The sequence below is a fragment of the Carassius carassius genome, chromosome 19, assembly GCF_963082965.1.
Source record: "Carassius carassius chromosome 19, fCarCar2.1, whole genome shotgun sequence".
Taxonomy (NCBI): domain Eukaryota; kingdom Metazoa; phylum Chordata; class Actinopteri; order Cypriniformes; family Cyprinidae; genus Carassius; species Carassius carassius.
Window position 1 is genome coordinate 23,911,423 of NC_081773.1, and position 13,472 is coordinate 23,924,894.

At 35.5% G+C, this 13,472-nt stretch overlaps 1 protein-coding gene across 5 annotated transcripts in view; it reads right to left on the minus strand.

The window, feature by feature from the left end:
* LOC132095431 (receptor tyrosine-protein kinase erbB-4-like) overlaps positions 1-13,472 on the minus strand; it is a 361,887-nt gene that overhangs the window by 69,049 nt on the left and 279,366 nt on the right. For all 5 annotated transcript variants that reach the window (XM_059500422.1, XM_059500423.1, XM_059500421.1 and 2 more), the window contains 4 exons: positions 12,696-12,769; positions 7,825-7,915; positions 5,208-5,407; positions 1,327-1,459 (listed from right to left, as the gene is read on the minus strand). In XM_059500422.1, coding sequence (XP_059356405.1) covers positions 1,327-1,459; positions 5,208-5,407; positions 7,825-7,915; positions 12,696-12,769 — 498 coding nt within the window. The remainder of the gene's footprint in view (positions 1-1,326; positions 1,460-5,207; positions 5,408-7,824; positions 7,916-12,695; positions 12,770-13,472) is intronic.

Consider the following 13,472-nt stretch of genomic DNA (forward strand, 5'->3'; position numbering starts at 1 on the left):
ATGTTATAAATCACTTATGGCATGGAAAGGATTTTTTATTAGTAGTACACTTTAAAACCAAACAGTGAAATTAATCAAATGAAATTAGTTAACTTCACTCAAATAATAATTAAATTTATATAATAATAAATAATAATAAAATTAAGTCCATTGGACTTAATTTAAATAAGTTCTGTAAACTCAACATATTGTTGTAGTAAGGTGAACTTAAAATGTTTTCGTTTTCTAGTTCCCAGTATGCTTTGCATCAGAAAACAAGGAAAATAAATGTAGAAATTAAGTGTTATTTTGTGTGTTTTTACACAAGATTAACATAGAGGGACATAAGTTAGTACTTAAATGTTGTGTTATGTTAGAATTTACAAAGGTTTCTGTTATGTTGGTTTTATAGTGTTATCGTTGTAGTAGAGCCTGTGGTCAGGTTGAGGGTGGACAACAAAAGACTAAATTTGAGTGTATTTCCCACATTATATGAGTTGAAAAATAGAGACAATTTTGAGTGAATTACTCTCTAATTATAAGTTGAGAAATATCAATATTTGTAAGATAATTTAAGGCAACTAGAAATGTAATTTTAAATTGTATGTTAACTTAAAACATTTAAAAACAACCCTTAAATGTTTTTTGTGTAATCTGTTACAACATATTTTTTGAGTTCTGTGAACTTATTAGGATTTACGGTGTATTTATTTTTGCCAAATAAACTATGACATTATGATAAATGAGTTTGAAAAGTCAGTTTTAAGAGTTTATTTTCTAAAAGTCCACAGGGTCAAAAGTGTACATAGTTGAGGAAACAGTCATATGTGTGTGTCTCTGTTTATCTGCTCTAAATCTTTGTGCCTTTGTGAAAACAAAAGCAAGGCTTTACTCAGTTCTTCATTCTGTCACGGTGCTTCACACTCCGCTGTATTTGGTGTAGCTGTCATATGAGGTAGATGTACACATCTTATCTAGCTCACCCAAACACTGTTATTTGTTTTCCAGCTCAACCAAGCTTCAGTTTCATCATTGCAACCTGCTCTCCAAAGCCAGGGGACATGCTGCTCTACTGTTTTGTTATTGTTTGTCTAGAGGATGGAGACATGAATCTGGATGAGATCCCTGGAGAAGACAGCTAGCAATAGTTCAATCTTAGGAATACACATCTTCTACAAGCAAACATTAATAAACAATGTAATGAAGAACCTTTAAATGATTCTACAACATACTGTAGCTTGGGTGCACCTGTGATACTTGAAATTTGTTGATTTATGTATTAAACTCCAGCACAAATAATGTGTTTAATATTAAATAACAATGGGAGTGTGGTATTTAACAACTTACCCTTCATGCAAGTTGCAGGATTCGACACAGGTACGTCCCCTGCTAAAGAACCGACAGGACAGGCACTGGCCGGGCCCAGGACCCCAGCATCCAGCATCAGAGCACAGCGGGTCACATACCATATGATCCAAAACTGCAAAAAATAATCATTACTGCAAGAGCATTTATGACAGTAAATAGCTAACTTTCTTACAATATTCTAACATCTTACATCTGTCAAAAATGGCAAATATATATTTTATATTTTATATACATATATATAATGTATATGTAATGTTACAAAGTGTTTCTCTTTCAAATAAATGAATTTTTTACTTATCAAAAAATCCTTAAAACAATGTATCACTGTGTTTCCACAAAAATATTAAACCAAATCAACATATTAGAATGACTTCTGAAGAATCACATGACTCTTAAGACTGGAGTAATAATAAAAAAATCCGGAAATTACATTTGAATATATATATATATGTAACACAAAAAAACTCAATCACGGGAAGGAGGAGGCGGGAATCGGCGGACAATCAAATAGAAACTTTTAATCATCAAAATAAACCAGAAACAGCGCGGCAGCCCCTCACGGACGACTGCTGCGCACAAACAAATTCAAAACACAAAATAAAACCCAGGCCTGGTCCTCTCTTGTCCTTCACTGTCGTCGCTTCTCTTTTATATCCTTCCACCTCCTCCGTGGGACTCGAGACCGGTGGGTCGAGCAGGTGTTGCTCATTTCCAATCACTCCACCGGCCTCGCTCCGTTCCCACGGCTCTTGGCCCCGCCCCACTCGTCACAATATATATATATATATATATATATATATATATATATATATATGCTTTTTATAGACTTGCATATTTATTTATTAAATAGTTTTTATCATTTTAAATTTATTTTACATATTTTTATGTATTTATATATATACAGAAATCATATTGTTGTACACCGATATATTTTAAATTAAGCTGTGCAAATTGTGCAATTGTGGGTGATTGCTTTAATTTAGTATTTTTCTTACAAAACATCACCTGTTCCAAGGTGCCACAGTGAAAAACTAATTTCTGTCCATAGCTGTATTTCAATCTATTGCACATTTGCCTCAGAATGGTGCTGTCAGTTCACCCCTGGGAAACATACAGCTGATAAAAAGAAAAGATCCTTTGCAAAACCATGATTGAACACAATGTACACGCCATCTTTGAAAAATGCTACTTGTCTGGTTACGGATTTATCACGCCTGTAAGAAGCTGGCTGTATATGAACCGCTGTATTTCAATTTGAAATGAGGACACAATGGTCAAGGCACCCACCCACTGAGGCACTGGCTTGTGCAGCAGCTGGATGACTTTTAAAATACTGCTGACACAACCTCAGCATGTCTCACAGACGTCCTCTTCAACTTCGGAAACTTTGAGAATTTCATCACCAAAGAGCATACAGAGGGTCAAAAATATAAGCAAACTTGTGAGCATACGAACAGAAAGTCAGATGTTCTTGCTTCAACTTAAGCTCAGAATGCACTTAGGAACACCTCAAATCATGCTGGATTTTACAGCAAAAACTTGTGTTCATGCTGATTATGTGCTTCTGACATTAATGAAAAATGAGGACAAATCAATTACTAGAAATTTCAACATCAATAACTTTTTACTCAAATAGTTATGCTAAATAAATAAATAAGTATACACACAATGTGTAAATTACGTTGTGATGTCATTGCATGATGACGTCATTGCCTAACCATGACACAAAATAGTGTTTTTAAGTAGAATACACGAGATTACTCAAATCTCAGTGAACAAAAATATATTTTTAAATGTTATTTGTTCCTACAAATATTATAAACATAAAATATCTTTAAATTGTAAAAGCAACATTGAATTATTGAACAGTTACACATTTTATGTATTTTCTTATTAACTAGTAAAGTTAGTGTGCTATTAAAAAAAATCAGTAAAATAGAACACAATGTTCTGTTAATATGAAGGAACAATCCGTATTTCTTTTTACAGGTGTTTTACCTGTGTTTTAAATTCCACACTGCATTTGGTGTTTTAAGGTTACAGGGTTACAACTTAATTTTCTTACATAGTGTACTAACTAAACATAAATTATATATTTACAAGCTAATAACATGCAGTACATAAATGTGCATTTATTATTGACCAATTGGAACTAGCAACTTAATGCACATTTATGTTTACACTGTTAGGCATCTTTTTCCAGCTCTCTCCAGGTATAAAAAAATAAAAAAATAAACTATTTTGTTGCTAGGTGCTTTTTTAAATAAATAAATAAATAAATTGCTAGGGTAGTCTTAAAAGTTGCTAAACCTAGCAACAAAATTGCTAAGTTGGCAACAGTACTTAATGGCTTTTGTTCACAAACAACAAGGGTGCTTGTTGCCTTCTGGAAAAAAACGTGAACTCGTGATGCTTTCAAAGTGGACAATACCAGCTTTTTTGACAAAACTTGTTTAAGGTTCAGAAGATCGCTCTATGTGTGAAGAATAATGCACGGCACTCAGTTCTTTTTTTAAGTGCCATTTATCGGTTTCATATATATATATATATATATATGAAGTTTATAACAAGTTTAGGGGATTTTTTAATAGATGTAAATTCTTAAATAACTGTAATAATACTACAAATTTACACTAAGTAAATAAGTCATACATATATATACAAAAAAAAAAACACACTGTAAAAGCAACACACAAAAAGCCTAGCATTTCTCAGGGAACAACATGTACCAGTTCAAGGACCAACTTGGTGCTTAGAGCAGGTATCCAACAGCTCGAGGAGCGACACAGAGAAGTGGGAAGCCCTTTCAGCTGTACGTTTGTGGCAGATGGATCAAAAGGATGCCAACTTCAAAGTTTTAACCTGGTCGAAAACACACAATTTGGGTTGCGTTGACGTCAAAAGCAATGCTGGGTTGGTTTCCAGGGAGACAGGTAAGAGCCAGGGGGATCGCTAAGCCATACAAAAGGCTACGGTTGCCGCGAGACATTAATGATTGCTGTTGCATCACAACATCCTACGCAATGGAAAAGAAGGGCAAAAACAGGTTTTCCGATAGTCATAAACATCACTCGGCAGCGAGAAAAGAGAGAGTTCTTAAAGACAGAGGTCAAAGTAAATTCCCTGTGGTGATTACAGCTTCTCCTGAAAAAAAAATAAAAAACACAAAAATCTGAAATGTCAGAAATTGTTGCTGGGTCTCCCTGCAATTAATTCCCTGTAATCGTTTATGGAGTGACTGAATGTTTGCAGAAAATGGGTAATTAGATTGGCGGTCCATGCATAAACCTGAAGCATTTGGGGTATTTTTTCAGGTTTACGGTAACATTGATCCACACTTCTTCAAGTGTGTTTTTCTTCAAAAAATAAAAAGAATAACTCAAAGGACTATGTTCTGGATCTCAGGGTGATTTTAAAGGGTAAAAAGGAAGTACGTGGCAGTGGCTTGCATCAGTACTCGTCTTTCACAGCAGAGTGAGACTCTGATCATCTGACACCTCCTGACCTCCTCCATCTGTAGTGGGACCTGGGCCCTCATGGCCCCTGCTAGGCTCAGTGAGGTGCACTGACCCAAGAAGAACGACAGGTATGAGGGAGCTGCACCAGCACCTTACAAAGTGACTGAGTTTACTGCCTCAAAGTCAGCGCAAATTCTCTCTATGGTTTGGGTGAACCAAGACAAACAGCAGCTGGGAGCCTGAAAACAATCTTAGCCTTAACACATCTTCTTTTTAAAATTTTATGTAAGACACCCCTCTTAGTAGACATTAATTGACATGAACTCAAGTCAAATATCTTGGCTTTGGTTGATTTATCTCAAAGCCAATTGGAAATGTAGTAAAACAGAGCGATGGACTCACTGCATTCCTTGGGGTCGTGGTTGTTGCGGATCAGGGCCTTCTGGATGTTGGTGCGGAAGAGTCGTGTCCAGTTGACTGTGTTGTAGTAGCAGAGTTGACTGTTGTTGGTGATGTACACGTTTCCAGCACTGATCTCACTGAGAGACTGCAGCTTCAGTGAGGAAATCCACTGCTGCTTTAGCACCAAAAGAGAGATGCCACTGAACACAAGGGAAAAAAAAACAGAAGAGGTTACCCAGGTTAAAGAGGGGTTCATTTAATTATGAAATATCATAACTGAACACAATATTACACACACAAATACATAATATTTAATCAGTTGAATCACATTTATGATTTTTGCTATGAAACTTGCACAATCCTTTATGTTTACTATTTATGAATATTTATTTTATGATGTATATTAACAAAAAAGGGATAAATATATATATATGCAAAAGCAATTCAATCCAATCAATCAATCTCAACAAACAAATGTTGCACAACTATTAAAATAAATAAACAATAAAAATTATATTACATTATATTTTATGTATTTATATGTAAAAAAAACCATTACTTTTTAAATAATAGATCAATCTAAATTAACACACTACACTGACAGCCATAATTTTAACATCCAAAACAACGAGGAAGACCCAGCTTTGTTTAGCCTGAAGACTTTGAGACCCAATGGACAAAAAGGATCAGAATGAATAAGAATGAAACAAAAGATGATGGCTTCATGAACAAAGGGCATGAGTGACTTGTCAGTATGAGAGATGCGGCTGCATTTCTAAAGCAAGTGTTTAGCTTGCGTCCCCCATCTAGCGTTGCTGAGGATCTCCCACTTCAGATGTGATGAGAACGGTTAATGCCGAGGCGTAATCACAATGGTGTTTTTAATCACAGGCAGGCGTGCTGAAGAGCACATCAAAGGGGCTTTGAGACGGCCATCAGCAGAGAGTCAGAGAGCAGCGGCAGAACGTGCAGGTGCACTTAAACACTGACATCGCTCTCATCTCGTTGATCTGCCTCTCAGAGACTTCTCTTCTCTCTCTCAGTGTTTTGTGCCAGACACATCAGACACAGAGCACGTCATGTGACAGACGGTAATTGTTACAGTGGTACAGCTTTCAACAAATGACCCCACTAATGTTAAAACAGGCTGATGGATCTGCGCTCCCGCTCTCTTTCTGTCTTTCCTGACTTTTTAACTCTGGGTTTTTTAAAAAAATTTAACAAATGGGTATTGCACTGTGTGAATACAGCTTTTCATTCATACTCTTTGAACCCTTGGCAATAAAGCCTTGCCCTCTTTAGAAAAAAACTAAACAGGGGATTCACCAAGAATGAATAACACTGTTTGTTTACACATGCTGTCTGCGCTGTTTTAGCCCCAGTTCACTAAAAGAATGATGCAAATGAGTAAATACACCAAAACACTGATGTATAATATATAGATTAAATAGATTTCATATCAAATAAATTTAAATATTAGTCAAAGATAACAAGTGAACACAACATGCTTTTAAATGAAAGCTTTTATTATTAAGGAAAAACAAAATCCAAAACTACATGGCCCTGTGTGAAAAAGTGTTTGCCCCCTTAAACCTTATAACCCTTAGCAGCAACAACTGCAATCAAGCATTTGCGATAACTTGGAATGAGTCTGTTACAGCACTGTAGAGGAAATTTGGTCAACTCATCTATGCAGAATTGTTGTAATTCAGCCACACTGGAGTGTTTTCTAGCATGAACTGCCTTTTTAAGGTCATGCCACAGCATCTCAATAAGATTCAGGTCAGGACTTTGACTAGGCCACTCCAAAGTCTTCATTTTGTTTTTCTTCAGTCATTCAGAGGTGGACTTGCTGGTGTGTTTTGGATCATTGTCCTGCTGCAGAACCCAAGTTCCCTTCAGCTTGAGGTCACGAACAGATGGCCGGATATTCTCCATCAGGAATTTTTGGTAAACAGCAGAATTCATGGTTCCATTTATCACAGCAAGTCTTCCAGGTCCTGAACTTTGTCAGGCAGGTCCTATATAAGAGATTTCTTGATTGCGAACAGGTGTGGCAGTAATCAGGCCTGGGTGTGGCTAGAGAAATTGAACACGTGATAAACCACAGTTTTAACAGGGGGGCAAACACTTCTTCACACAGGGCCATATACAGTAGTTTTGGATTTTGTTTTCCCTTAATAATAAAAATCTTCATTTAAAAACTGCATGTTGTGTTTACTTGTGTTATCTTTGACTAATATTTAAATTTGTTTGATGATCTGAGACATTAGTGTGACAAACATGCAAAAAAATAAGAAATCAGGAAGGGGGACGACACTTTTTCACACCACTGTAAGTCATATCTACTTTTCATATAAGTCACATTCAATAAGTGATAGAAATGAAAAATTCTCATTATTTTGAATTCAGATATTTGGGTTTATTGTTCACAATATAATTTTTTTGTTTCGGTTACTTCCATGTTATGTTTCTGAATTGAATGCATGACATGTAATAAAGAATGCCTGACTGAGTTTAACAGATGCACCTGAAAGGCAGTATGAAACCTGTGGAAGTAGGAGAAGGAGAGGATTATTTCTGGAGCTGGCAATATAGAGTGAGACTTGGATCTTACCTGTAGAGAGACCTGCCTCCGATGGTTGCCAGATTGGAGAACACACTCAGATCAGTCATGTTTTCTGGCCACGATTGAATGTTTAGAAAGCCTGGAAAACACAAGATGACACACTCAGTGAGCCAAATGTGATTCCACCTACTGTTATTATTAAGAGAAATGTATTACTTTCATTGCAGCATAATGAAAAAAATCCCTTATTAAAGGCGTATTAAGATATTAATGAGTGTGGATGAGTAGTGCTGACTGTACATAGCGACATTATTGTCTTATTTGAGAAATACGACCACCATACAGAGTCTGACTATATTTTATTTTCATATCCTGCATCTATCTCCGTTTATTTAATGCATATTGAAAAGCTGATAGCTATAGATCATGAAGACATTTTAATAATGGATTAAAAAAATGAATTATTTATTCAAGGGAAGAAAATCATGTGTGCACACACCAAGAAAAGACAAACAGGCCCTAAGAAATGAAAAAGATCACTTTCTTATTCAAGGACAAGGACAACATAAATTACTCCAATTACTTTAACAATGCAAAGGCTTAATTATTTTAATTCAAAATAATTCATTACTTTTAGGTGGACATGTTTGTGTAAAAGTGGTATCGTGTTAAGAGGCTAATATAAATATTATTCCTGTTCAGAGTTTATGGTCATATCTCTAGGCCATGACAACATGCTGTTGTGCAAGCATTTCTAGCATTCCTGGCCTGCTTTGTTAAAATTAAGTTTGGATTCCATGTTAATTAGCATGTCTACTGGAAGAAACTACAGTAAATATTCATGTTGCCTTTTGATTAAGACATCTACCTCCAGTCATGTTTTTTTAAAGGAGAGAGAAATAGCATTAATTATTTATAAATCATCTAATTTTGAGATTCTTTTCACGCTGTTGATAGCCAGACTGTTCATTATTAATGCAAAACCTACAAAAACGTGACTACAATTCTATCATGTTCACTCATAGAAACTGCTCTTTTAAGATTCGAGGTCTGAAATGAGGTTAAACGATTTTGCATTTTCTGCTGCCTGTGTCATTTCGTCTAAGGTAGTGGAAGCAGATTAGAGGAAGTGCCTCAGTGAGGTGTCGTTAGCGTGGTGTCTGCTGACACTAATTGCCTTAATGACAAAACTGTGCAATGGGAAGTCTGAAGGAGTGTGTGCAGTGCCTTGAGAGTGGGCTGCTTGCCTGTCTGTGCTGTAATCTGTTTATTTTACACATGGAGGTGAAACTTCATCATGCTAATGGTGCTAACGAGGTCCCAGCGAACACCTGTCGGCTCCAGACTAACATCAGGAGAGTAATTCTGCCCCTCAAATGAATTGCACACAAGAAACACAAAAGGAACTGCTGCAAATGGGTTTGAGTAAAGCAAAATACAGTTGCTGACACCAGAGGGTTTATAGACATGTGCCAACATGACACTGTAGCTAGGCAAAATAATTTTGATAATGTTACTTTTGATAATAATACACTACCGGATTCCGAATAGTCAACCACAGAATTCTATCATCAAATAATGTTATATAATGATGACTGTCTATTTAAATGAATAAGTCAACTGAGTCTCAAAGACTTATGAAAATGTTCATGCTTTAAAATGTTTTAGTTAAAAAATGTACAACATACAGCCTGCTTACACACATACTGTGTGCAGTCAGAAAGCAATGTTTGCTTTTATTTAGCAACGTTCCACTGATCAAAACGGACAGTAGGGACATTTATAAAAATCCAGATTCCAGATTTTAATTCCCCGAAAAAATCTGTGCCTTCTGTTCATCAAAACAAACAAACAAACCAAAAAAAAATGGTTTCTAAAAATAGTATATAAGTAATAGTATGCAAAACATTGTTAATGATTAATAAATGTAATATACATATATACACACACACACACATATACAGTACAGACCAAAAGTTTGGAAACAATACTATTTTTAATGTTTTTGAAAGAAGTTTCTTCTGCTCATCAATCCTGCATTTATTTGATCAAAAATACAGTAAAAATGTAATATTGTGATATAATATTACAATTTAAAATAATTGTTTTTAATTTAAATTATCATTTATTTATGTGATGCAAAGCTGAATTTTTAGGATCATTATCACATGATCCTTTAGAAATCATTCTAATATGATGATTCACTATCAAAGTTGGAAACAGTTCTGCTGCTTAATATTTTTTCAGAACGTGATACTTTTTTAGGATACTTTGATGAATAAAAAAAAAAAAAAAAAAAAAAAGAAGCTATGTTTTTAAAATTAAATATTTTGTAATAACAATATACACTACTGGTCAGTAATTTTTTTTCTTTCTTTTTTTTAATAAAATCAATACTTTTATTCAGCAAGGATGTGTTAAATTGATAAAAAGTGATAGTAAAGAAAATATATTATTAGAATATATATTATTAGATTTTTTTTTTTTTTTAATAAATGCAGTTCTTTTTAACCTTTTATTCATCAAATATATTAGACAGCGGAACTGTTTCCAACACGCATAATAAATCAGAATATTAGAATGATTTCTAAATGATCATGTGATAGACTGGATGTTACATGTGACACTGAAGGCTGGAGTAATGATGCTGAAAATTCAGCTTTGCATCACAGGAATAAATTATTTTTTTTAAGTATATTCAAATGGAAAACTATTATTTTAAGTTGTAATAATATTTCACAATATTACTGTTTTTTACTGTATTTTTGATTAAAAAAAATGCAGGCTTGATGAGCAGAAGAACCTTCTTTCAAAAACATTAAAAATAGTAATGTTTCCAAACTTTTGGTCTGTACTTTATATATATATATATAATTGTAAACATAAAATAAACAAATATTTTGTGGTTTCTATGATTAATATTCTGAATCTTTTTTTGCAACACCGGTTTGTTAGCTGAAAACAAAAACATTAAAAAAACCTTTTAAAGCCATTCTAGAACACAAACATGAAATAATAAAGATAAAGATAATTGCATATCATCATTAAAAGGCTGCAAAATACTGAAAGGCTGCAAAATTCCTGTAATCCTGTATCGCATATATTCTGTATCTCCCAGTGCGAACCCCTTCCTCAAGGCTTGAGAGCAGAGGGTAAATCAGGTCAGCCTCTTCAGTCCATCTCTCTCTAGAGAGAGACGATTCACACAGGGCTCGAGCTGAAGGCAGTGCCAGCAAGAGCCACAGGCATTTCCCCAAATCTTCAAATACTGGTGGGGAAGCATCCGACTGATGCTATGAAATGATCGTTTAATGTCAGTCAGGGTTGTTTGGGGTTTACTGGGAGTCATACAAAAATTAAATAACAGACTTGGTTGGTTTTACAGCCATCTGAAGGGTCTTTCTTTGCAGCTGCAACTCCTGACAGCTAGATGACCTTCTTCATGTGCTGTACTCCAAATTCAGTCAAACTGAGTAAACACATTCAATTTAAAAACCCACTATAAAGAAATACATATAGCAGGCGCCTCTGAATCTGTCAAAGTCTTCAAGCTGGGGTCACAGAGCAGAAATAACACCTTGCCACAGTGAAGACGTTGTTCTCTCAGAGACTGTGGCCACCTGCATATAGATGTGACAGCCTGACATGCATGCCTCACTGACTTGGAGAGCCCTCTTCACTGTCACCACGGCAAGAAAGAGCCAGAGAGGTAAAGAGTGAAAGGGAAAGAGAGAAAGTGTTTTCAACTGCTTTCATGTTTCTCTCCTGCTCTCCTATGGGAAGCTCTCCTCAGTTGGAGAAATCTCCCTCATCATGTATTCATCATATATAAGGCCTCCCCGCTGAGAAATGGACACTCGTACAAACACAAACCCCTTTACACACATCACACACACACACAAATCTACAAACTCACAAACATACTACTGTAGATCTTTCTCTGTGCTTTATCCCATGTGTTTATGATGTATTTTTTAACAAGGCAGGTGGATTATGTCAATCTGGAAATGTGAATCAGCTATTTTTTCACAGGCCCTTCTTTATTACAGTATATTAATGGCTCTGTTCTAAAACATAAGAAGCTGCCTTGCTGTTGTTACCTTCTAAGTCAGCTTACTATTAACTGATTTGGAACCTTATTATCGAAGGCTTTGGAATACTGTCAGTGTGTCACACAAATAAAGCTCTGTATGAAAAGAGCACAGGAAATCAGCTCAACAATTTCAGATTGTGTTAGCATGTTGCTAAGCTAATGACATGATGATCTAATGCTGATTTATCATTATCATCAGTTGTGCTGCTTGGTATTTCTTTGTGTAAACTATGATACATAGCTTCTTTAAAGTTCAAACGAACAGCATTTATTTAAAAATTATTTTTTTTTGTGTGTGTGTGTGTGTGTGTGTAACATTTAATGTCTTCACTGTCTCTTTTGTTCATCTGAATGTGTTCTTACTGAATAAAAGTAAGAATTTATTTTATAGGTTCATATCAATTCCAGATTGGAAAATGTCCATTAAATTTCCGAAACATTCCTGAAATACATGTGGGATTTTCCAGTGATTTTTAGAAAGTTTCCGGAAATTTTCCACCCCTTTGTAACCATAATTCCAGGTGAAATCAATTAACTGATTAATAAAAATAATAATAATAATGATACTATAAATGTGACATATCTAGTAAATATTGCCATACATTCTATCTATTTAAATACAGTATATGCCTGCACAAGGAGTACAGGTTCCTTGTTCAGTATTGGTTCTTCTCAAGGTTTCTTCATTGTTCTTTTTCATTTTCTTATTTTGTAAAAGGTCTATAAGCCTCTATTTGTTTTTCAAAGATGCTTTGAAAGAATATGCATTCATATTACCATTATTATTATGTAAAAGCCCAATCCAAATAAAACTAACTTGACTTACCGGTGATCTCTCGAACGGTGCGGAACACGTTGAGTTTTTCTGGATCCAGGGGCTCTATGTTGTGGTATACGTCCCTGAAACACACATTGCAGCAAATACACATTATAGTCAGTATATGCTGAGAGTCACATCTTTACAGTCAAGAAAATCTGCCATTTTGCTTAAAGATGAAGCTGATTGTGTAAAAAGCTCTTAAATATAACTTTGAGAAGAATTAAGCAGAAGACTATAAACACTAATTTACTCTGACCAGTGCCTGTTGACCCCATTCATCCCAGTATGTCAAATTTTCTCCATCTTTTCCAAGTCTCCATGCCTCGCAGTACAGCAGGCTTTAACAGCACCATTAAGCTGAAGATCTTTGGGGAGGACATGTCCAGAACACCTGCTGACACAGCGTATGTGTGCGCACGTGTGGGGAATACGTGGAAGTTTGTGTTGGAGATGATGTCATCTGTATGCCTATCAGGATGTGCATATGTGTGCACATGGCTTTTCCCAGCATCCTGCGGCTGCTGGCCCTGGATTGCTCTTTAAGAGCAGAGTCAGCTATATGGGGTTAGAGGGCGGGCCAATCAGGCGCAGAGGGATCCGAAAGAGGCCACTGGAGGGAGCGGGTCAACCAGAGTTCAAATGACTTCTTGACAATCTGACAATCAAATATTTCACAGCACTTATATAAAGAGGGGGCAGCACATTTCTCATATAAAATCACATTAATGGTTGCCGTCTGGAGAGTCAGTAAGTCTCGTAGGTCTTGCTTGACTGTCTAAACTC